Raw genomic sequence first — 26,267 nt, 5'->3', positions numbered from 1 at the left:
CGTATTTATATTATTTCAGTCCTTAAACCCCAGCAGTATTTGTTTATTTTCCCCAACTCACTCACTAATTCACTCACTTTTTGCCTGTAGTACAGCATATCATTATTTTGTTTGTCATTTAAGTTGAGCAAATTTAAGTCGATAGGATGTTCTTTTTTTTTTTCCTGCCTTTCTCCTTCCTTAACAACTTTATCTAGAAAATATTGTATGCAAAGTATATTAGTGATGTGGCCTTGAAATCTAAATACTATATTCATGTTGTATACAATTCATTTTTAAACATACACTAGCGGTGTGTAACAGTTAAGTATGTTATAATAAACTATGATGGGCTATTGTTTTCTTTTCACTGTTGTCTAGTGGAGAAAATGCGTTTAACAGCCGAATTGGGGTAAAACATGTTTAGACCGCATTAGCAGATCTCTTGATCTAACTCTCCTGCTACTATGTACTGGACTTACGTGACCTAAGCACAACGTTACTGGATCCTCAGCTGATGCACTATTGCACTACTAATATGTCATAGCTAGAACTTGTTGTAATCCTAACTTGTTGCATATTAGTTTGTATTGTAATTTAATAGTATTATTTGCACTAACTGTAAACAATACTATATTTAAATATAGCATTGTAACCCTCTAACACCTATAATTCTTTTTGGCTAAAGGTGTCTACCAAATAAATAAATAAATAAATAATATGAAAAGTGTTGTCTGTCAGAATACAACAACATTCTATTGTTGCTGGGGTTAAATGGACACCAAGCCCTCTGCCTTTTTTCTGCCTCCCCATTTTTTTTTTTTGGCCAACAGCCACCACTGATTGATTGATTATATATATATATATATATATATAGGAATGGAACCACTAAAGATAAATGTTACTACAAAACATCAGCACCTTGCTGAATATATATATATATATATTAGCTCAGAGCCAGCTGCCCAACGTTTCGATATGTTGTACATATCTTTCTCAAGGGAATCTGTGTTTGAATCAAAACATTGGAGGTATTTATAGGTGTTTGATGGCATGACAACTACTTGTTATTGTTTATATTTAAATCCATGATTTATTCTTACATGATGTAATGGTGTTCTATATGTGACATCACTTTTACTTATATCTTTAAATCTATATTAATTCTAATTAACATTATTTTATATAAACTTATATTTATATTATCATGCAATGCTGACTCTGAGGATCAGCCTTTATATGGTCTCCCCAGCGCATCAGCATATATATATAAACACTTCACAAGACTACCCATGCAGGTAAAGCTAACAAAACTGATCTTTACAAAGATGCAAGATTTATCTTAATCACAACAGAAAACTAGGATGCAAATGGACTCTGCACTATTTAGCATGATGGACCTTGTGTTTGTAACCTTTTAAAATACCAAAAAAAACCTTACTTGGTTAAATAAAATGTGATAATAAAACATCCATGAATTACTGTAGGCTACGCTGTACAAGTCATTTTAGGCCAACATACAGCTAGCTTTAATGTCAATAGTATAACACAACTTAACCAGGAACTGTTGTCAAATGTAATAAATGCAAATCCCTGCTGACAATGTTTCCTCACACAAAATACCTGTCTATACACGATATAACCACAGCAGTATGTTATCCATATACATTTTTTAAAATGGTAAAAACAACAAAACACACAATTATCATTAACTAGTTTAAAAAAAAAAAAAAAAAAAAAAAAAAAAAAAAAAAAAAAGACCTCGGAAAGTTACTCTAAGTAAGATTCGCTTTCCTTGATTGCTTTGGGACTTTCAGGGACACTCGCCAATGAGCATGCAGGCAATTTCCACATTCAAAGTACTATACATTACTTACACATGCTGCCACCTAACGCGACAAAACAAAACAAAACAAAAAAAACTTTAATATCATTGAACACTGAACACCTGGGTCGATAGAGAGGGACATTAACATTAAATCTTGATTTGGTCGTCACGCACGCACCTTATTTCCTTGTAAATTCTGCTCCCAACCTCAGCCTGTGCTGCGCCTCTTCTCCGACTGTTTCTGTTGGGTATTATAAGAGCAGTGTTTACAGTGTGGTGGAATGATAAAGCGCAGCCTCGCAGTCTCCGCCTCCTGCTCCTTGACATCACTTCACAAACACAGTGACTCGAGAACTCCCAGTCAGCTCGTGCACATGTCGCTGCATCCAGGCAGGTAGAAAAACGAGTTAGTAACACAAATTGTTTTCTAGCAGATGTATGCTGTGCGTAACGATAGACTGAGTAAGTAAATAAATAAATAAAAAGCTCACAACATTCATTAGCGAGTTTAAAAGCCCGGTGTTTTTTCTGGGAACGTTTGAAGATGGTTAGACATGGAAAATGATGATATGATATATGATATATGATATTGAAGTGGGACAAAAAATAAATATATGAAGTGCTGCCAGCAAGCTGTTAAGCAACGGTTTGATACGTGTAATTAATTGTAAGCATGAACTTGATCTGAATAAACTTAGAACTAAAGGCTGAACAACAACATTCTAGCAGTGTGTTTCACACTATCTTTCCAGTTGTTTTCTAAGACGTTTTGTCAGTTTACAACCTCCGGGTCACCCAGATTACTGTCAGTACCAACAACTATCATTGAAAGTGCCTGCTTTTTTCCAATGCGCTCCTCTGATACCCTGTAAACCAAACCAGTTTGCTCCACTTTGCTCAGTAGCTCTTGTTATTGTAAAGGTTTATATTTTACTTACTTTCACTATCATTGGACAGTTTTTACAAAAACAACAACAAACTTATAACCCTGTTTCTGGGGATATTTATCCACACCAAGTAAAAAAACAAAACAGTCATCTTTTAATTAACTGGTGTCCAATTTAATGATCTAAACAGTGGCAGATCTTAGCTTGGACTCTGACACTAGCACATGTTATAGGTAACTGACTTGTATGCAAACAAGCACAAGAAGAGCAGATACTGTACAAAATAATTGATAAATACCCTGTATTAGCATGTTCATACATCCAGAGATGTATGAACATGCTATTATTTTCCTGTATTGAGAATGACGTGGTGTTTTCACTGGTATGTGGGTGCAGTAACATATTGTCCCCCAGCTACAGCATGGCTACGTGCTATACTCCTCCTCACAACTGGAAAACTACACTAAATCTAAATCCTATACATTTGTTGGGCACCAGAATATTACTATCAATTGCCTTTCCTTGTCCGCCTGGTCCGAGTTGGCACCAGTTCCTCCCCAATCACACCTTGACTATAGCTTGACTGTTACTCTTGCTTCAAAAGAACTTCAGAATATTTATTTTATGAATTACTGTTTGAGTAATTGAAATAAAAACAACACGAAATGATTGCAAACATGCACAAAATATAAGGGGACAGTACAAAAAAAAAGTATACAGTATAGATTGCAGATTTTAGCTTTGGGGGCATGCTGGTAGGTAGTTTTCCCAGTAGTTTTCCCAGTTTTACCAGAAATCCACACTGCTGACGGTATAGTTGAGGTATTTAAATACAATTCTTTTGCCGTTTCCTTGTCTGTCACTCATCACTCATTCAGCTATGTAATTCAAGAATGAAATAAAGCATGTCATTCTAAGCTGTATGCAGAAGTGAATCAAAGTGTGGTTTTGAAAAGCATTCCTCTGTTTATATTCATAACCGTAGACATGCACTGATGAACAGAGGACTGTCACTAGCATTGCGTGTAACTGTGTTGACAGATGCTAAACATTTCAACACAAACCTGTAAACCTGAAATAAATTTTAAAAAAATTGATAAAATCATTTTAAAAATGAGTATATATAGTAAGTTACTTATTAAACATTACCAACTTTGTAACATAATGTATTTTTTCATTACATGTTTAAGTCCTTTTATGAGCACCTTGAATTGATTTCTCTGTAAATACTACAGTTACAGCTGTCATACCAATGTATTACCCTGCACTTGGAACAACGATAAAGTGGTCCTCTTATGATTGCACTGTATCCTATATCATTCTATCTTTCTACTAATGGCTAATACCATTGTAGTTGCAATTACGTATTATATTACCACTTCAAGATCATTTGCTAAGAGAAATTAAAATCAACATAATAGCTAATGAAACTTCATTAAACAAATCCTCCCCACTTTAGCCTCTCATCTGCCAGGCAGAAGGATAAATATACATTCCTGTATTCTAATTCTCATGAGAAAGAGGTTTTGTAGTACCATGTGACAGAGAGCGAATTAATCCTAGTCAACAATCTGCCCCCCGATCTGTGAGGACGCAGTATAACAGGAACAGTGTCCCTCGTACTGAATGGTTTGGCAGTTCATTCCAGGGTCAGTCGGAAGCCGGCCATCCAGGAAGGGGGCGGAGTCACAATACCAAAGTCACTGTCCTAGTACAGTAAGCGATGTGTCAGTCATGGATTGAAGGAGACGTGAGTGAACTAGCTACTGGAGGGGGTGTGACTAAGGGTATTTTAGGGGATGTGACGATGCAATCTGTTCCTTTGTTAGGGTTTTACGAAAAGACCAGGAAGGAATAAAAACTAAACCATGAGTGTTTGTATTTGTTTTGTTAACCACTGTTTATTTGTATTTAGTAGACGGCTAAGACACAAAGCCATGCTTGTATTATTGTATTATTATTTCGGGATTGAAATCCTGTTTTGCTTAGCTGTGCAATTACACATTGCTGTGTAGTTGTCAGGATTATTATTTGATGGTGCCAAACTGTGACAATAATTAAAAGAACTGTTTGGACTGTGAACAGACTGTTATTGTTGTTGTTTGAGCACTGCCTCACCTCTACACCTGCACATTACTAACAACTTTGCCACATACCGGTGTCACGGGAAATAAGTTAGTGCTTGCCTTTTTGAGCCTTTCTGCACACGCGCGAATTTTAGAAGTTAAAGGCAAGGTTCTGTGGAGATTTATCCAAGATTTTTTACAGATGCCATTTGTATTTTTTTTTAAGAAACATAAACAGGTATTGCAAACCATATTTTTTTTTGTCTACAAATGTTACGTTTGACATCATATTTATCGAAGTGTATTGCAGACATTATTTTTCTGTTTAAAAAAGTAACATTTGTCGTCTTATTTATCGAAGTGTAAATGTACGTTTAAGGTTTTTTTTTTATAAATACATTTTATTTAATGTAAAGCGCTCGCTGTGTGGATGTGCAGTGTGGTTTTTAGCAAAAATAAATATTTTAAAACATTATTTTGTCAGTATAATTTATGTTTATGCAGAGTTAAAATCACTACTTGCCAAATGTTTATTTCCTTTCAAAAATGTTGCGTCATATCATACATACTGTGGCGTAAGCAAACATAAACGTTTATTCTAGGCTCAAGTGTAATTATTCTAGGCTCAAGTTTAACTAAGTTATTGATTTCACAGTAAAATGCTCGGTTGTTTTTTTTTTTTTTTTTAAATAAATGTTATGGGGAATGGGTACAAACACTTTTATTGATACAGAGAATACTTTTTGACATTTTAATCAAGTCTACATGTGGGAATATCTAAATCTGTTTTAATATATACAGAAAACGTATACGTTTTTAGTGAAAGATGGTGGTTTAAGAGCTATATTGATAGATAATTTGAGAAATGCACAAAACGATTGGCTTCCTAAACATACTTTCATATGCTCATATGAAGAAACACACACATACTTCATATATATGGATGTGTGTATACACACCTGTATTATGAATGATAAATGAGAGTGCAGTACTTACAGATCGATGCTTGTGATGCGGTCTGTTTTAGTTTTTTGTATATTTTATAAAAATTAATTGTTTTACATTTTGCGCCTTTTTTGGGGTGGGCCTGGGCAGTGTACATTATAGAGGGGAGGGGTTTGTGACAGCTGTAATAATCTAATTGCACATAAAAATAAATCTTAAAGCTTAATTGTTTCTGATATGTTGTAACCAATATACAGAAGACTATCGTATTTATTTCACTTTCGATAATATCTGTACAAAGAAAACCTATAATGTAAATATCCGGCGATTACAAACTTAAAATGACAACTCTGATGATCTGATGATAGTTTAAACTGGGAATGTAAAATGATAGATATTGTCAAATTATTTAAGAATTGTTATTATAATGATTTAACACAAATATAATGCACATAAAAATAAATCCCATGACCACGTCTTTGCAGTAGCTTAAAGTTAACCGCAATTATTAAATAAAATACAACATGATACAATAAAAAGTGTTATTAATATTATAACAATGTGTTTTTTCGATTTTAACCATATATAACGTAGCTTTAATAAAGATCCTGACAACATTTTTAAAAGTAAAACAATTTTCAGAATTAAAGTTTACAGACAGAAAATGGAGATGGTTCAACCTTGCCTTTAAATTCTAAAATCCGCACGTGCGCAGAAAGGCTCAAAAAGGCAATGCTAACTTATTTCACGGCTAACTTATTTCCCGTGACACCGGCATAAATTATATTCTAGGCCTGAGAATATCTTTTCTCCCAGAAGTTATGGAAACAATGTGTTTTGACTGCCAGATTTACCATTGTGAACTTTTATAAAGATTGATATATTATGGACTGGTTTGGTTGTTAATAATGCATATTATAGTATATTGAACCAGTCCATAATATCTGGTAATATTAATTTTATGTCATTTAATTGTGATTGTTGATTTGCTTTATATCTTACATAAGAGCCTCCCAATAGTACTCAAGGAAATGAAAGAAGTTATTTACAAACCGCTACCAAAATCATGCAACAGTCTCTTGAAACGGGTTGCACCGATAGACTGGAAAATTGCAAAGGTAATACCGATCCACATAAAGGCAGATAAAACCAAACCAGGTAACTACAGAGCAGTAAGCCTGACTTCTATTATATGTAAACTTATGTAAACTATAATAACATAACATCCAAAATGTAAAATTACCTATACGGTAACAGTATCCTGGGAGAAAGTCAGCATGGTTTTAGGAAAGGAGGATCGTGTCTAACTAACCTACTTGATTATTTTGAGGAGGCAATATTGACAATGGATAATTGCAAAGCATATGACAGGGTTTATTTACATTTCCAGAAAGCTTTTGACAAAGTCCTGCGTAAAAAAAGATTAATTCTCAAACTGAGCACAGTAGGGATTCAAGAAAATGCACATGGATGAGGGAGTGGTTAACAAGTAGAAAACATAAAGTACTGATCAGAGGAGAAAACTCAAAATTGAGAGAAGTAACCTATAGAGTACCACAGGGATCAGTATTAGGTCCTCTGCTATTCCTAATCTACATTAATGATTTAGATTCTGGTATAGTAAACAAATTTGTTAAATTTGCAGACAACACAAAAATAGGAGTGACAAACACTGTTTCAGCAGCAAAGGTCATTAAAAATGATCTAGACAGCATTCAGAACTGGGCAGACACATGACAAATGACATTTAATAGAGAAAAGTGTAAGGTACTGCATGCAGGCAATACAAAATGTGCATTATAAATACCATATGGGAGATACTGAAATTGAAGAAGGAATCTATGAAAAAGAGTTTATGTTGACTCAGAAATGTCTTCATAGATAATATGGGGAAGCTATAAAAAAAGGCCAACAAAATGCTCGGATATATAGTGAAAGCTGTTGAATTTAAATCAAGAGAAGTAACATTAAAACTTTACAATGCATTAGTAAGACCTCATCTAGAATATTGTGTTTAGTTCTGGTCACCTCGCTATAAAAAAGATATTGCTGCTGTAGAAAGAGTGCAAAGAAGAGCGACCAGAATTATTCCAGGTTTAAAAGGCATGTCATATGAGGACAGGCTAAAAGTATCGAATATATTCAGTCTTGAACAAAGAAGACTATGCAGCAATCTGATTCAAGCATTAAAAATGTTAAAAGTTATTGACAATGTCGACCCAAGGGACGTTTTCAACCAGAAAAACAGTAAATATGAAGCACTTTTTTACACAGAGAATTGTGAGGGTCTGGAACCAACTCCCCTGTAATGTTGTTGAAGCTGACACCCTAGGATCCTTCAAGAAGCTGCTTGATGAGATTCTGCGATCAATCGGCTACTAACAACCAAACAAGCAAGATGGGCCAAATGGCCTCTCATTTGTAAACTTTCTTATGTTCTTAAGTCTTTTGACCTTGCCATGCAAGATCCATCTGAACCTAAAAGTATGTATATATAAATCAGATAGAAGTGGTTAAGTCATTGAAGTGTGGGATATTGCAAGGGTAGTGATTTACGCAAGCAACCACCAGACACAGCCCTCTAAAGGGATGACTGAGCTAAAACAACTTCTGGCTATTAATTTACCTTCTGTTTTAAACTCTAGTTAAATGCTACTTGAGTTAAGATTAACTGTATATGTCACCTTCTGGTGAGCATGGATTCTAAGTACTCTATGTTTTCTTTATTACTATGCGGTACTGTGGAAAAGAGGTTTGCAGTGTGCAGGTGCAGAAGTGATGCGTTGATCAATGGAAAGGCAGACAACAAGAATTCAACTTCAAGGAGGTCTAATTATAAATCCCAGGCAATACACAGCAATGATTCTGGGATCAATAAGCTACTAACAACCAAATGAGCAAGATGGGCCGAATGGCCTCCTCTCATTTGTAAACTTTCTTATGTTCTTATGTTCTTATAAGTGTTAAACCTATACTTTTTGGATTATGATAAAAATAGATTACAACAGTAATGTGCTTGATTTGGTAAATATTCAATTGAATAATATGTTATAGATTTTAACATAAGAATATTGTTCTTTCTCCTAGTATGCATATATGTTGAAGAATATTGTTAGACTACTGTATTGCTGAACCCAGAACAGTAGTATTACTGTTTGCTGAACAATATTTGTGTTATTTCGACATATTCCAGATTGTGAATTGTAAGGGAAAGACGCATTTAAGTGGAGCACAGAATAGAAAGATACAGGATGTTAGGATGTTAACAATTCCAAAGCTCTCTTCCTACTTCACACATCTACCACCCACACAAGAAGAAGATGATAACACATTAATGCAGGGTAGGCAAATGAAGGCAAGGATGTGCTTTGTTCAGAGCATGTGCTTTGTGAAAGGAAGGGCATGTGAGGGACAGCCTGGAACATTACAGATAAAGGTAAAAGTAAATATTTTATTGTATAGTTATTAAAGAAATTGATGACATTATTATACATTATAAAATTATAACATATTTTGTTAAGGGCACTTCAGTAATAGTTTTTTGTTTGTTTGTGTTTTGAGGACATAGAGGCCCAGCAAAATAATTTTACCTACGGGCCCAAGGTAGCCTTAATTAGAGCCCTGGTTATAAAAGTAAGTGTCATGTTGTGAACCTTTACTGTGGATCGCGTTCCTTTTCTACTGCTGACAATACACAGTAGCTGTTAAAATCGTGTCTGGTATAGTCACTGGCACCCAACACTATATTTAAGATAATTCAAGAAAATACAAGCATTTATTGAACATTAGCCACTAATTAATATGACAAAGACCAAAATTCACAATTTCTGGTAATTTAACAAATTATTTATGAAAAATAAAATAACACTTAAGAAATTTTAAATATTTGTTTATGACACAAGTATTGGCATATTTACATTACAAGTTAGCAAACATTTACTAGCACTAATTTAAAAATGAATTGATTGAAAAAAACATTACACAGTGCAAAGTCAGCAGCCAGAAAAAGAGGTAATTATTTCCAACATCTGTTGAAGAACATTTTGGCAATGCAGCAGATGATGGTCAAGACAAAGCAGTTGGATTCACATTTGAGAAAAGCTCTCTTAGCAAAATACAACAAAGGAAATGGCTACAGAACAATATCAAAGAAATATGTAATACCAAAATCCACAATCAGAGCAATAATCAAGAAGTACCACAGAACACATTCAACTGAAACAATTGCAAGAAGTGAACGGCCAAAGAAAATGATGGGATTAACAGGACTTAAAGCATGATTTAGAAGCATCAGACATAATAGTGCAAGAAATAACTGTATAGAAGCACCTGAACATGGAACAGTTGTACACATAGACCTCATTGCAAACCACTTTTAAAGCAAATTAATAAGGCCAAGAAATATGAACAGGAATCTGAAGCATTATTCAACAACATGATTTAGTTCAATCAGACTAAAATATAACATTTCCCCCAAAATGTACCACATTTGGAGAAAAAATAAGAAAACCTTCAATGAAGAAAACCTTGTACATGCATATAAACGTGGAATCGGTTAGATTATAATGTGGGGGTGTTTTAGCTGTTCAGGTACTGGAGGCATCGATGTGATTGAAGATCGACTGAATGCATCCATGTATCAAGACATTCTACAAAGTACAATGATACCATCTGAGCATAGGCTGACTGGCAGAAAGTTTATCTTCCAAATCGACAACAACCCAAACCATGTGGTTAGATTCACTGGAATTCTTCACTGGAAAAGCTGCAGCTAAGCATTGTGTATCCAGTCTTTCTGAGCTGAAGGACATATGCAAGAGAGAATGGGACCAGATTTCTCCAACAAGATGTAACATACTGGTTAAGAATTATAATAGATGTCTGCAAGCCACAATAAAAACAAAATGAGATCACACAAAATACTAAAGCAGGGATGCCAATACTTTTGCCATAAACAAATACCTTAAATGAAATATGTTTGTTTTTTTTTATAAAAATTATTTATGAAATTGCTAGAATGTGTTCATTATTATTATTATTATTATTATTATTATTATTATTATTATTATTATTACCCGCATGGACCTCTCAGAACTACATTTTCCATCCTCCTCCTGCTCACTGGTAAATCCATCTCAGTGACATATGTGATTGAGAGGTCCATGCGGGTATATGTCAAGCCATCTTGAGGCAGGGAATGCAATTTAAAAGTTTTTAAAAAGTGGTAAAAATGTGTGTGTGTGTGTGTGTATATATATATATAAAATACACACACCTTACGTAAACAGTTGTAGCAACACATGGGAAAATGTAACAATAAAATAAAAAGGTCCTGATGTACCATTTAAGAGTTCAGACTTTTTGTTGAGTAGGCCAGTTTTGTAAGACTTACTGGAAGAAAAATACCCACTTTTCCTCAACCACGATAAAAAAAAAAAAAAAAAAAAAAGTATTGGACACATGGTTAATATCTAGGGTTCTGTTTTCCGGTACTTATTTTTAGCTATTTTCAAGTTATATGTAAATTGTTTTTTTCAGGGCTCTCGCTTTTCATATAGGCCCCTACTGTATTTGCTGCCACTCAGTAGTTGGGATGAGTATAAAGAATTCAGAACAAATCAATGTGAGATATAAGGTGTATATCAGGGTTATACTCGCATTGTATCAGGGGTATTTTATCAATTAAAACCGAAAACTAATATTATTATTATTAAGCAGTTATAGTTTAATAAATTATTGTCCTTAATCTGTTACTTTGAATTGTGGTATAATTAGTGTAAGGTGACAATACTTTCAACAGATTATCATAATAATACGTTTTTTTTTGTTGTATTTTTTTTTTGAGGTGGCAAAAATCTTCAGTTTAAAATTGCTGTATATGACTTTTAATGTTACAGGAAACATCAACAACTACAGTTAATGTAAAACTACACTTCCCAGAAGCCATTTCAACGCCATTGACGCGACACTTCCTTTGCCTTTGCAGACTGTACCACCTCGTGGCGAAGTCAAGCATCTACTTTTCATTCTAAAATCTTTTCGATGTCTTTTTAATTGGATTCACACACACACACAATTTCTGGACTAAGGTTTTTTTTTTAGTTCAGAGTAGTGCCAGAGGCAACATTTGTTTTCTGCCACGTCGATTATCCTGCCAGAGTTCCACACAAACCAGAAAACGTGTTTGTGTATTTTATGTAATCTAGAGATGACGTGTCTTCATTTGTTAACAGATTAGTATGTTTTTTTTTTTTTTCAAGTTTAGTAATATAATATCTAAAATTGTGTTACATTTACTGTGTTACATTTTTTACAGCAGTAAATGAAAAAATATATAATAGAACCTGAACGCCTACAGTGAAGACTAACCCCCCCCCCCCCCCCCCCGGCTAAAACCTCACTTCCGATGTTAAACTCACCCCCACAGGCTAAAACCTCACTTCCGATGTTAAACTCACTGTAATTTCAGTCCTTTACATTCCAGCTCATCTCGTTCAGAGGCGAGTGGGTAGTGTGTTATTGTAAGAAAAGAACACAATACTGATACTGTACTTGTGCATACGTTGAAATTGTTACAATTCTACACTGCTAAACGCTGCCATGGAGACTCCTGGAGGTTCTCACAAGAAAGCGAAACTGAACAACACTGTGAAGAACTGGGTGAGTCTTGAGTATCCCGTTTTCGCTTTCGTCATCACACACACACACACACACACACAGTGATGGCGTGTACGATTTCAGTATTTACTTTCTAGCAGTGTGGACCGAAGTGTTCCAAAATATATCTATTTCCTTTGTTATTACACTATGTGTCCCGACACAGAGGCAGCGTTTAAGCTTGGTAATTATTTGAATTTCGAGATTGAAAAGCTTTACCTGCAGGCTACATTCATTCTTAATATGAACTAGTTTTCTTGCAAGTTACTTGATAGTTCCACATCGTTGAAAACAGGCCCGCGTAGTTGTAACTTTCTATTTCATGTTCCTTTTTATTAAAGCAGTAGTTTAAAAAACACATCTTAAACAATATGATATTTACATACCGGTACACTTAAAGAATAAGGGCTGTTTTGGATACGAAAGCACAATAGAAACTATTAAAAATAAGAACAATCCAATTAGTCTTTTATATAACAATAACCATTTCCCAGTTATTGTATTTAAAGACAATGAAGAAAATCCGAATAATTTTGTATAATAAAGCTAATCAAAACAAATCTAAAACGGTAAAAAAAAAAAAAAAAAAAAAAAAAAGTTTAAAGTCAACAGTAAAATGTAAACTAGAGAATTAAACATGCCTAGGACAGAGAATTCAAAACAAAGGTAAAAGACCCAAAATGGTAATGGTACCAAGTGCCATCATGCAAAGGAAGCCAATACATAGACTAAATGACAAAATAAACAACGCACCCTGAAATGAGTGGTTAAGTCAGTGTGGTTACATGAGTTATGGTATGATATTATACAAAGTAATGGCTTTTATAAAACCAGTAGATTGTGAGCTCTGACAAGCTTTTATGAAAATATTGAGAAACATTTTTTGTTGCAGAATGTGTATTAAGTTTCTTTGTGTTACAACATATTCTTGAGTCCAGGGTTTTTTTTGTAGTTCTGAATGGTGGAGTTTCTATGCATGTTTTTTTTTTTGCTTGAGGCATTTGCTTGAGAAATATCTCATGCAAAATGCTTTTTCGGGTTTCCATTCGCTCCGTTTATTTTACTTGAAAACAGGGCTTTTCACCCGATGTTATGTAAATGAAGGGGAAAGGTGGGGGTTTGATGTGTAAATTAGCTAGGAGTAAAGTTCTCTTGCTGTTTTCGCAGATGGCTTGTGAAAGTATTGTTTCCATGCACACACAGAGAACTGGTACACGAGAGGATCTAAGCTGCTATTTCTAAATACCTTGTGTCTGGTTGTTTAATAATATGTTGTACTGCTCTTGCCCAAATTGTTTTTCATGTCTTTAGTGGTGTGTCATGTCATAGTAGTGAATGTTGTTTTAACTAATTTATCTTATGACTCATTAATTAAAAATTAATGGTATAAAATGAAACTGATCAACAGGTATTGCAGATCGCCATGGCTGAAAACCGGCAAATACATTATATATTTCCCTTTCATTCAGGCAATACAGCATATAGGGGATCATGTGATGCTGCATATACTACTTTCCTGGCTTAAGAAACCCTAGTGTCTTTCCGGACGGCTGACTGCTGCTGAGAAAGCCTTTAACACCACGCTTGGGCAAATATGGGTAATGGGCACTTGAAAGGGAGGTGGCGGATACTGATGAAACAGACTTAAGTGCAGCATGAGTTAGTTCCCATAATTGCCACTGCCTTTGGTATCCTGCACAAACTCTTGTCAACAACAAAATTAGATGTTCAGGAATCAATACCTGTGAGACAGACAGGGGGAAGGTTACCTCAGCTGTCAGTTTCAATTGGACAGCAGTGATATGAGGAGGCTCGTGCTGTCAGAGATGCTCTCCTTTCTTATAAGTTGGATTTACCGTCTTATTAAATGTTAATGATGCAAACAAAACACAATACGTTCATTTGCAATTTTATTTGTTCAGTTCTGAGAGGGCATCAACAACTTGTTGGTAAATGTTTGTCGCGCTGTTTTGGGGGATTGAGTTGGCTCAGTTCACCAGTTATATTTATTAACATGCTGGCCAGACACGCGTTGCCTTCAGACATTGCTGGGATCAAAAAAAGTACAGGAATTCATTGAGTTACAGACTTTTAAGCAGCCCACTTGCTCTTTGTGTTTAACTTTTAGCGTAGTTTTTACATCAAGTGTATTCTCAGCTGCTTTAATACGATAACAAGTGTACACCACAGGTCATGGTATATTTGTAAGTGGTTTTATAGAAACTCTAAACCCACTTGAGATATACAGCATGACAGAAAAGACACATAGCAAAAAAACAACAATAAAAAAGCTGCCCCCATTATTATTTAAGGTAAAATATACCACTGCTAACTGTAAAACCACCTACTTTCAGCTGTCCTTGGAACACACAGTAACAACTGACCAGTTCCCTTGCAATATTTACTGCTGTCTCTCATAAGGACAAACAAGCTAATTTACATCTTCACATGAAACTAGGGTTTCCATGTGAAATGGGCATGGTTTTCCTGTGTTTTTATTCATTCACGCAAGTAAATTAAATTTACCCTATCCCTCTCTTTGGCTGTTTTTTTCGGCCACAAACCTGGTTCGCATGAGTAATTCTCCCAAACATGCACGCGCATTGCCTCTTCACGTGTAAATAGCCCTGCATGGAAACTGGCCCATTGATGGATAACTATGATATATACAGTAAATCTGTGTGAACTGTTTTTCACAAGCATATTTTAGTTATTGCGTTTCCTCAGGGGTCAAAATTAGTGATATTTGATAGTTTTTGACAGACCCCTAACAATGTAGGAGTCTAGAGTTGAAAGATTTGTGCATGAAAATACTGACAAAGATTGTTTTGGTACTCGCTAAACATCTTGTTTGGCACTAAGATTGTTCTGTTTTTGTATAATACTGGGATTGTGAAAAGCACTTTTAGTAATAGATTATTTACAAAACTTTTTTTTTTTTTTTTTTTTTTAAATGCCTTATTATACTTGATTCTCTTTTAATTTGATACGTGTTTTTTTTCAGGGAATGCAAAGAGCAACCAATGTGACCTATCAGGCACACCATGTCAGCAGAAACAAACGTGGCCAAGTGGTTGGAACAAGAGGTGGATTTCGTGGTTGTACAGTGTGGCTAACAGGTATTTTATGTGGTGTTATTGTACTAGTAAAAAAAATATAGTTGTTAATAATCAACAGTCTAATTTTCATATAACTAAGTTCAATCAATTCCAGCATGATTTCTGTGAAATCTGTATAGGAGGGAAATTAATTTGGAAAACTCAAGTGCTCCTCCCTGGCACTCAATCAGTTCCATTGTTGTAAAGTAAGTCAACCTAACACCCATGGTCTAGCTCCAGTTGATCTTACAATCTTGGCAAGCTTATCACTATTAATCCGTATAAATATTTAAAAGCACCATGTGTGTAATTCCTTTTTTTTTTTAAATTATTTAGAATATCAAAATACAAAATTGTATTTGTTTTACATGAAAAGTTGTCTGTTTTAGTAGAAATACTTATTCTTTGAGAAATATTTTTCAACTTCTTCATGTGGTATACCCCAGCGTTCCCCAAGTATACTTTATTCTAACTTTCTCTATGCTTTTGTCATGTACAATTATGTGACTGAACAACATGTACAAATAATTAACCTATTCACAGCTGTGTAGACTAACACTGCACCTTTAACCTCTTTTCAATAATGTAGGACCATTATGAGATCTATAAACATAATCACCTGGGGCTGGTTGTACTAACGAGATCAAAAAAACAAATTGGATCTGGGATCACTGGAGTGGGATCATGCAAAGGGGTTTTACTAAGTGGCTTCATTGATCCGTAGTCTTGATCCAATCTTGGAGCTGCACACGCCGTAACTAGGGAAATTAAGCAGTGAGAAGCTAACATACATGGTTGTTGTAACATGGAAAAAAGAAATAACAGCAGATATTATTCTGCTTGGTTTATGATCTGTCTGTTTACAGTGCACATTCTGTGCGCTTGAGCGACTAAATTCACAAGTCTATGTTCTGTTAGTTCATAAGGATTAGCAGAGGAAGTGGGAAGGGGGGGAGTTAACTGACACACCCAAAATAATAAACACAACAATAGCTGGTTAACATAAACGGTGATTTCTTGCTGACAAGCCATTTACAAGGCTACCTCAAACACACATCATCGCACCTTTTGAACACGGCTCAGTTGGGGTACACACACACACACACACACACACACACACACATTTCTTTCATTTCTGGGTATTAAGAAACCTGAACTTTTTTGTTCCGATCATGCAACAACATGGGCGGACGTTCTTAACTTACAGTAAGAAGGAATAAATCCTTAACTATCTTTCCAACAGTAATCTCACACACCTCCAACACCCTGTCTATCTGGGGAAACAGGATAAGATCTGGTTACTTTGAATTTCAAAGAACCCTTTGAATTGCAGGCTTTGGCTGGGTGGGGGGCACGTGAAAATGCCAACACCCATTAACAGGTCACTTTACCATTGGTTACGCACCAGAAACGGGAGGGGAACCGCCCTGTGTTAAGGGGTATTTAACATCTTGTAAAGTCGTAATAACTTGGAATCTGTATATTCTGTGCTTGGGACGTGATTACATGCATGTATTATAATAAACCTATTATTAATTGAACATAAGGACTTTGTATTTTCTTAAGAAACATTGGAACTCACTCTTAAATCAACATCAGTGGCGCATAGTTTAAAGATCCCGACTGTCAAATTTGTATACATCCTGAGAGCACAGTAATGTTACGAAGAAATGGCAAACGGATGGACTGATATAAGCCAAACAATGTAAATCCAGGTTACTGTATGCAAAGCACTTTATGTCCAAAAAAAAAAAGTTTTATTTACTAATGTCTTTACAGTAAGATTTCTAATGGTCTAAATGCATTTTAATGTTTCATATTAAACTGAAATAGTAAACCTTAAAAACAAAAACAATGTTGTCTTGTACAAGTAAGTAGACATAACATTAGTAAAAATAACTTTTTACACAATACACCAAATTAATCACAAATGTTGCTCATTTAAAATTGTGTTGGGTGTTTAAGTACATTGCATCTCTATTTATATTTAATTACGGAACGTTTATACATTTTCCAAAAACTTTAGGCCATGTTTTAATAGACATTTTAAAACTTAATAAGTAAACAATTGCCATAACGTACATTGTCGTAATATGATGCCTAGAACACAATATAGTCCTAATAAAGTTGAGTTCTTACGTGTAATCAACAAGAGCATGTTTTAAAGTTTGGAACTTACTGTTGGTAGCTTGGTGGTGTTTACATTGTTGTCTAACACTGCGATTTGAAGTTGAAGCTACATCTGGATGAATGGAAGCTGAAAGTACTTTTTAAAAACACTTGTTATACCAACACAGTACTACAGGTGCACTCCACTTACAGCGGACCCCAAGGGATAATGGAAATCAATAGGCTTGCTACTTTTAATCAATAAATAAGCTTGATGCTTTTCGATATTGTGCTGATCCTAAGTTCAGTTTCGGCTCAGAATCTGATCCTATTTCGATCTTGCTTCAGATCGAATGTTTTAAAACTGTCGTTTCTACCTCTATGGACAGTGCTGCTCATGAACTTTACAGTTTGGAATGTGTCGTATAATAGAATAATAATAAGTGAACCACAATCTTTCAGAATTATTTAAAAGTATAAATGCTCCGGTAAACATAAATAAAAATCACAATACTCACACTTTGATGGTTTTTGTTTTATTTCCCTTTTTAAAAAAAAGACCATTTTAGAAATATCATCAAGCGTTTTAAAAGTGGTAAAGATTGACTCAAAATATTAATTTAGTCGAAAATACACATTTAAGTGTGTAAGAGTAGTTGAAAACATACCATGTACATGTTGAGTTTATTCATCATGTGACTTCAATCACAAGCCTCTGCTGAAACTGAACATGGCAGCTGCACCAATGGAAAAAAAAAGTAAAAAACAGCTAAAAAATACTGCGTTCTATGCTGAAAAACTAATGTACTAGTAATAGGCCTACTTCACCTAGCATATTACTTCTTCTGTGGAACTGTCCAAGATAACTGAGAAATATTTAGCAGTGGCCATTCTGGTTAACTGGGCTGGACTGTGGTTCCTCACAATAGCGTGTGTACACTACTGTGCCTGTTTAGAATTTCTGTAGTTTTTCCCCACATTTAATCCTTTTGCCTCATCCAGGTCACACATCCATTCAAAATCAGAATACGGTCATGCATGCTTTTCAAGGATGTGAGCTGTTCTCAAAAGCACTGTTAGCTTTAAAATCAGAGGTATTTATGGTGTGCAGTAATTGTCAAGCTTTTGATGAGATGTCTTTGACACTCAGGACTACTGAGACACAGACATCAGGTAAATGGGCGAGCGTTAGTTTCTAATCCTGTTTATGTGATGCAAAATAAAGGATTGCAGCATGCTATAACACAGTAAACCTGCTGTCACTTTACAGGTTACGAATAAGACTTTGTAGTTGAAGTTCATTCATATATATATATATATATATATATATATATATATATATATATATTTATATAACATATATATATGTATATATATATACATATATATATATATATATATATCTATATATATTATATGTATATATTATATTATATATAATACACACATATATATATATATATATATATAGTATATATATGTATAATATATATATTATAAAATATAGTATACATATACATATTATAGTATATAATGTATACATAAGATATATACTATATTGTGAAAGATCCTTTCACGGTTCATTGCCCCTTTTAAAATAGACCCAGGAAACAGAAATGGATTTTTAAGCGCTGATGCGCACTTTTAATAAACACCAATCAAAAATCAAACAAAACAAAACAAACAAACACCTATCTCCTTCTTTGGAGCACTAAATGTTACACACAGGACTCCCTCACTACTATCCCGGACAGCTAAGCTGTTTACCGGTACCCAAAAACATAAAACTCACACAGGTTTCCTACAGCACTTTACCTTGACTGCTTGGAAGCAGACCACACCTTCTGCCTCCCTACGCACAGCAGCCCTGAACAAACTGCCTATCTCTCTTAAATACCCTGCACCTGGCTCTAATTTCCAACTAACACCAGGTGCAGGGGATTACTGACCAATAAAACAATTAAGACAGTTGCATTTTCACATGTTTTGGCAGGGAAGGATTTTAACCCCCTCCTTGCTACCTTACTATATATATATATATATATATATATATATATATATATATATATATATATATATATATATATATATATATATATATATATATATATATTATAAGACACACACACACACACACACACAAAATCATTAGGACAAGCTCACAAGTTGGGTTGTCCTAAAAAGGATCCTGATCCTTTTTAGGACAACCCAACACGTCAGAAGATCAAGATTGGAGCCTGGATCCAGGATTGGGTGCCTTGCTGGTTTCTTTTGTTATATCTGTACCTGTTTTTACAGTTCAGTGCTTTATAGTTATGGTTGTTCTTGTTTTTTGTTTTTGCCTGTCAGGTCTGTCTGGAGCAGGCAAGACCACGGTGAGCATGGCTATAGAGGAGCATTTGGTTTGCCATGGCATTCCCTGCTACACTCTGGATGGCGACAATATCCGCCAAGGTCTGAACAAAAATCTTGGTTTCACTCCAGAAGACCGAGAAGAAAATATCCGCCGGATTGCTGAAGTGGCCAGGCTTTTTGCAGATGCGGGTCTTGTTTGCATTGCCAGTTTTATTTCTCCATACAACAGGGTAAGATTCTGATTTGTAGGGCTGCAATGAAGAGTACATTTTGACCTTTGAAGTTTCTGAAAACATTACTGAAGGAAGGTTCGAACCTTCAATGGTACTAATTTGCATAATTTACTGGTGACGTCACCAGAGCTACTAGTTTATATTTGATTGAAAATCCTATTTTTAAGGAAAGCCATATACATTGAATAAAACAGTCACTTGTCATTTTAAAATACATTGTATAGAACAGTAATCATGTTTTTATAATTTAAATACACAATTGATGCTGCTTGCGATATACTGTATACAGTAAGCTTGCATTGCAGCAGCAACAACTGCAGCTTTATTTAGCAGTCACCGTTCTAAGCAGGTTGTCAGTCACATTTTACTACTAATACAGATAATAGTATTAGTAATAGTAGTAGTAATAATACGACGACTACTACTACTATGACTACTATTATTATTATTATTATTAACAACAACAGGAACTTACGCTTGTCAAGTGACCTCAGAGATTGGTTGTGCCTCCGTGATACATCAACAGTCGCTTGCACACTTTGCATTCTGCTTTTTTTTTTTTTTTTGGTCGTCTGGGCATTAAACAAAAAAAATCCCATACAGCAGAAGGGGTTTTGAGACATTTCTTTCAGTACAGCTTACTATACAACGCTTTGCTGTCGAGATGGCGAATAAAGAAATTCAGGTTCTGCCTGAATTATGTTACACTGTCTTGTACACTAGGTATTCAGTACATGTTTTAAGGAAACATTACAACTGCTATAGGTACCCCACCACCAGTGCTTTGGCATAATATACTCTGTTAGAATACACAGCAGCGGCAACATATAGAGTTGCTATGTATAATGATTTGGTAGTGGATTTTAATACAACAACCTTTGTTTAAGTAAAACGCATTATACAAACCAAAAGATCAAATTTTTCATGTGAGTGACATTTAATATGTGATTTATAGTATTCACACATTGTTAAACCTTTTCTATTAACAGAGAAAAAAAAACAAAACAAAACATGTAGTCCATGAATGCCTCCTGACAAACCTTCGAAGGTTTAAAACTACTTTTGAATTCCTGGCTAGCGAACAAACCTTCGAACTCAGCCCTACTGGTTTGGTTCAGAATGGGTAAAGGTTACCGTTCAAGTTAAAAATGTTTCATGGCTTAACAATGAAATGTTCTAGATAATATGATTATTAAAAATGCCTGTGTAAAATAATGGCTTTAGATACCAGAATACAGATTCTAGGTATTTCTTTAATTTTATTTCAGCTTTATGTGGTTGTTTATAGTTATGTTGAACCATACATTCACATAATTTTAAAGCAAGTGCCCTATTCACAAGAAAAACACTTCACTTTGCTATATGCATTTTTGACCTTTTAAACACAGCAGTGAAATTGTGTAAAACAAAAGTTATGCCTAGTGAGGCTCAAATTGTCTTGATTAGATGGGGTGGGGTTTAGGTCACACAATGGCTGTAGCTGTGTTATGATAGCCATGTTTTGTTCATATTTCTATGGTAATATTCACTAAATTAGAAATATTAGGGTACAAAAGTGTTTGTATAACATTTTGTAGAATCTTACAAATAAACATTAAATGCCCCCATGGTTACACATTGTTTTAGTTTGCTCTTGTCATGGCCTGCATTTATTTTTATTTTTTTATTTTTTTTTTAATTCAGGACCGTGTGAATGCCAGGAAGATCCATGAAGCTACAGGCCTGCCATTCTTCGAGGTGTTTGTTGATGCTCCATTGGATGTTTGTGAACAGAGGGATGTCAAAGGATTATATAAAAGGGCCAGGGCAGGAGAAATAAGAGGTAGGCCTCTTTAACGTCCTCTCTTGGTTTTGACAAGGCAGCAACTTTTTTTTTTTTTTTTTTTTTTTTTTTTTTTGAAATTAGGTATTGTTATATGGAGGTGCCTCTCCCTATGTCACACTACAGTTTTACATATACATAGAGAACCATTGTGATGACATTTTAAACAACAAGGTGATAATATTATACAATATATAGTTTGTTAAACCGTGTGTTTGATAAGTGGTAATTTTATATAATAACCAAAGAAAGCCAACCACAAAATAATGGCTTTACTTTGAACATGCAAATTAATCACAATTACCTATCACTTTACATAGTGTTGCTGCCCTGTCTCTGTCTGTGAATATGTGCTACAAATGAGGGGATATTATTTTCCATTTTATTTAGACCTACATTTTCCATTTCGTGAAAAGAACCTTACAGTACAGTATTTGCAGTGGAAGTGACATGTGTATAACTGTTGAATAAAAGTGTATATTTGGAGAATTGGGAAGCCTCATGTACTTTTCTCCCTTTACAGGTTTTACTGGCATTGACTCTGAATATGAAACGCCAGAAGCCCCTGAACTGGTGTTAAAGACTGATTCCTCTAGTGTAAATGAATGTATCCAGCAGGTTATTGACCTTTTGCAAGAAAAGGTAAGGATGTTTTACTGTCTTCCAGCAGTGACCCCCCCCCCCCATGAGACCCATTGTGAGGGTCTGGAATCAACTCCCCAGTAATGTTGTTGAAGCTGACACCCTGGGATCCTTCAAGAAGCTGCTTGATGAGATTTTGGGATCAATAAGCTACTAACAACCAAACGAGCAAGATGGGCCGAATGGCCTCCTCTCATTTGTAAACTTTCTTATGTTCTTATGTTCTTATGAGACACTATCTTCATGTGGGGATTGAGCTTGCGATTCTCGACGATCCCTAAAGCTGTGGTGGCAGGAATGTATTCTCCAAGTAGGTTGTACCAAGTAAGACAGTTTCTGGGTGAGAGGCCAGAGTAGTGGTGTCTCCTACGTTATTAGCAGTTACTTTAACGTTTTCGTTGGGCTAGCATCTCGGCTATACAAAATAGATTTTTGCTACTTAAACATCAACACTATTTACTGGTCCTGTCAAGCACCTGGTAGCAACTACATCAAGTGTCGGAAACCTTATTTCAACGTTCTCTTCCCCACATTGCAAGGTCACGCATGTCATTGGTCACACTATGTGAATGAATCACAGACACCTTGTATTTTGTCAAGATATGCATGATACGAGGTGCATACTGCTGTAAGATGCTTAGCTCTTCAAGGGCAACTGGTGACTGGCACAAATCAAGTAAATCCCCGATGCATGAACTGTGGGACGATCCCTTTCTTCAAAAAATGAAAGTTAGTCCTGTGTGTGGTTTAAGTGAAACAAAGCTGGCTCGAACCAACTGTTCCAGTGTGTTATGACTCTACTGGGTAGAATGCATGGATTCTTTCCTTTTATCCTGTAGGTGCATACGTAGGCGAGCTTTGCGAGCGGGGCAGGCTGTAAATGCTTGTTTCACAGCTACAACCAAGTTGTTCACTTAAGTTTTTTACTTCACACATCACCAGCTAGGTTCAGCAGATGAGCTACACACAAGCTTTGTTTATCTTTTATCTCCATGACATGCTTTTCAGATACCTTCAACGAGTATCATTTTTATAGCTGAGAAGCAGTTGGTGTAATTCCAACGTTTTTCATGTTACATTCCAAATACTTCTTCAGAGCCATGTTGTCAGTTGCATGCAGGGGCATGTTTGCTGTACAGAAAGCTTCAATAAGCTTTAAATGCTCTATTCGTCTATGAAGTTGTTCATCTGTTTTGACTTGAAACATCTCTGACACTTTTTTCTGCAGTTGCCGTTCTTTCCTGTTTTCGGATTGCCTCTCTCTTCCGTTTGTGGGACAGTGTCTCCAAATGTTTATTGCAGCTTGATTCACAAGTGTAATCCACTGGTACATTTCAAGATGAGCAAAACAATAAACCTCAGCTTTCGTGAAACACGTTTTTTGGATAGTGTGCATATCTTGCTTTTGCGCTGATATTAGCCGTTTTTCTCATTTTTGTCAGTGTCAAGGGCTGCAATGGCACCTGAGAAAAGTATGGTGTCGAAGCTAGTTCAAAACATGTAATTACACTATGTAACACAATTTTAGTTCCTGGGTAGTAAGTGTTATTTCCTAATTGCTTATGCCTCAAAAGTATAGAAAATGGCTATTATTACCCACAAACTTTGCTTTTGTGACTAGGACAGTGATATTTCAAAATATCACTATTTCCAATGGAAAAATGGGCAAATGTGTGTCTTTTCGTTCACATAAAGTCAGAAAAAAACAACATATGAATCCAAATTAACATGTATTTATACTAAAGTAATACAAAAGATTTAGAAGTGAGGAGTTTTGAGATTTACGATTATACTGTAAATACAGTATAATCGTAAATGTTGAAAAACTACTAAAAGAACTAAAAGAATAATAGCCATTTTCTATACTTTTGAGGCATAAGGAATTAGGAAATAACACTTACTACCCAGGAACAAAAAAAAAAGTGTTATTTATTTGAATTGATAAATGATTTTGTTGTTTTTTTTAAAATGTGGAATGTAATGTTAATAAGAAACACTTTCCAATATAATCATACAGATTAAACACAATTTATTGACATCCCTGCAAGTCACGCACATCAGCAGAAATCGTGGACACTAGTAAAAGTCACGAAATCCGTGACACCCGCAACCACCGTGACTAAATCCCAGTCCTAACCATTACGAATCAAACCAAAATCAGGTTTGCAGAAGACTGGTGAACCTCCAACAGGTTCCTTATAAAGTAGCAATTCTCATTAGCAAGGATAAGACTGATAGTCTACTCAAGTGGGAACCTATTAGCAATCAACTTATCGGAGCAAGATTCAAAGCTAAGTATAGTACAGTGTTATGCTCCAGTAAAAGAAGCAGGTGAAGAAGACAAGAATAGCCTTTATGAATTACTCCAACAAGTGATTGAAAAATACAGATGCATAATCATATATTACTTGTAGGAACTTTGACCCTCAAGCTTAGGAGAAACAAGAGGTAGGTAGGAAAAAGTTAAATGTCAGCAAGTTACTAGACCCTAAAATAAAAGCCAAGTTCACCATAAAACTCAGGAATAGGTTCAGCGCCCTGAGGAATGAATCTGTAGAAGAAGCCTGGACCACTTTACAGTGAAGTCAGTAAGAAAACTCTGGGATACCAGAAACAGTCCTAGAAATAATGGTTGTTGGTAGATACATGGAACAGAATTGAAGAATGTGTAAAGCTCAGACAAATACTAAAGACCAAGTAGGGAAGAATGAAGCAGCTAGAGAAAATCTGCTGTGAGAAAACAAAATAGTAAAGAGGTGTGCCAGAAGGGATAAAAATAACCTTTTTAGGTCAAAAGGCAGGAGATGCGGAGCAGGTAGCAATAAAGGGTGACCTGAGCACTGTCTACAGTAAATATGTGGAACCTGCAGTTTGAACAGCATGCCAGTTAAGGACGGAAGGCTACTGACAACCACCACAGAACAGTCAGAGAGGTGGAAAGAGCACTTCACAGAAGTTCTGCATAGACAGACCTCAAGTTCCAGCTATTGAGTTATCAGAACAAAACCACCTAGACATACCTGTACCGCTCTCAATAACAAACCTGGACCTGAACAGGCAGGCGTAAGGGTGGGATGCTTGGACCAGCTTTTCACACTGAGAAACATCATCGAACAGTGCTTGGAGTGAATGCTCCACTGTGCATTAACTTCTTTGATTTCCAGAAAGCATTTAATAGTGTGTACACAGAGAGCCTGTGGTTCATTTTGAGGTCCTATGGTATATTAATATCAAGTCTTATGATGTGTCTTAAGCTCAATTTGTATGTGACAAAAAAATGACCAAATGGGTAGGTAAATCTGAAAATTTGTTTGCCATCTGTGAAATGTAGTCTCATGTCAATTGTCCATTTCTTTTTAGCCCAGATAATTCTCAGTAGTGTCCTGAAACACACATGCTCCGATTTCCTGTATATATATATATATATATATATATATATTTACAGGAAATCGGGGCCTGTTGTGTCTTTTTAGTGCCGTGCAAAACGGCTATATCAGTGTTATGTTAGAATTTTTTTTTTTTTACAAAAAACCGTAATAGAATATTAACATTTGTATGATCTGTCCTGAGAGTCTACGCTTCAGTAAAATGCCCAGATTGGGCATAACCAGATTGTGGATGGCCAAAAAAAAAAAAAAAAAAAAAA

The 26,267-nt window shown here is 35.3% G+C and overlaps 2 protein-coding genes across 2 annotated transcripts in view; one reads left to right on the top strand and one right to left on the bottom strand.

Annotated features, from left to right (window-relative positions):
• Positions 1-2,051, bottom strand: part of LOC121296427 (phosphatidylcholine:ceramide cholinephosphotransferase 2-like) — a 76,086-nt gene extending 74,035 nt beyond the window's left edge. The window contains exon 1 of the mRNA XM_041221997.1: positions 1,986-2,051. The gene's annotated coding sequence lies outside the window, so the exon portion shown is untranslated. The remainder of the gene's footprint in view (positions 1-1,985) is intronic.
• A 10,077-nt stretch (positions 2,052-12,128) lies between these two features.
• The window catches only part of LOC121296422 (bifunctional 3'-phosphoadenosine 5'-phosphosulfate synthase 1), a 36,531-nt gene continuing 22,392 nt past the window's right edge, over positions 12,129-26,267 (top strand). The window contains exons 1-5 of the mRNA XM_041221984.1: positions 12,129-12,365; positions 15,367-15,481; positions 19,919-20,154; positions 21,841-21,979; positions 22,503-22,621. Coding sequence (XP_041077918.1) covers positions 12,306-12,365; positions 15,367-15,481; positions 19,919-20,154; positions 21,841-21,979; positions 22,503-22,621 — 669 coding nt within the window. The 5' untranslated portion in view covers positions 12,129-12,305. The remainder of the gene's footprint in view (positions 12,366-15,366; positions 15,482-19,918; positions 20,155-21,840; positions 21,980-22,502; positions 22,622-26,267) is intronic.

This window comes from Polyodon spathula, chromosome 2 (genome assembly GCF_017654505.1).
Source record: "Polyodon spathula isolate WHYD16114869_AA chromosome 2, ASM1765450v1, whole genome shotgun sequence".
NCBI classification, from domain to species: Eukaryota; Metazoa; Chordata; class Actinopteri; order Acipenseriformes; family Polyodontidae; genus Polyodon; species Polyodon spathula.
Note: the sequence above shows the minus strand (reverse complement) of the source record. Positions and strands in the feature narration are given on the sequence as shown.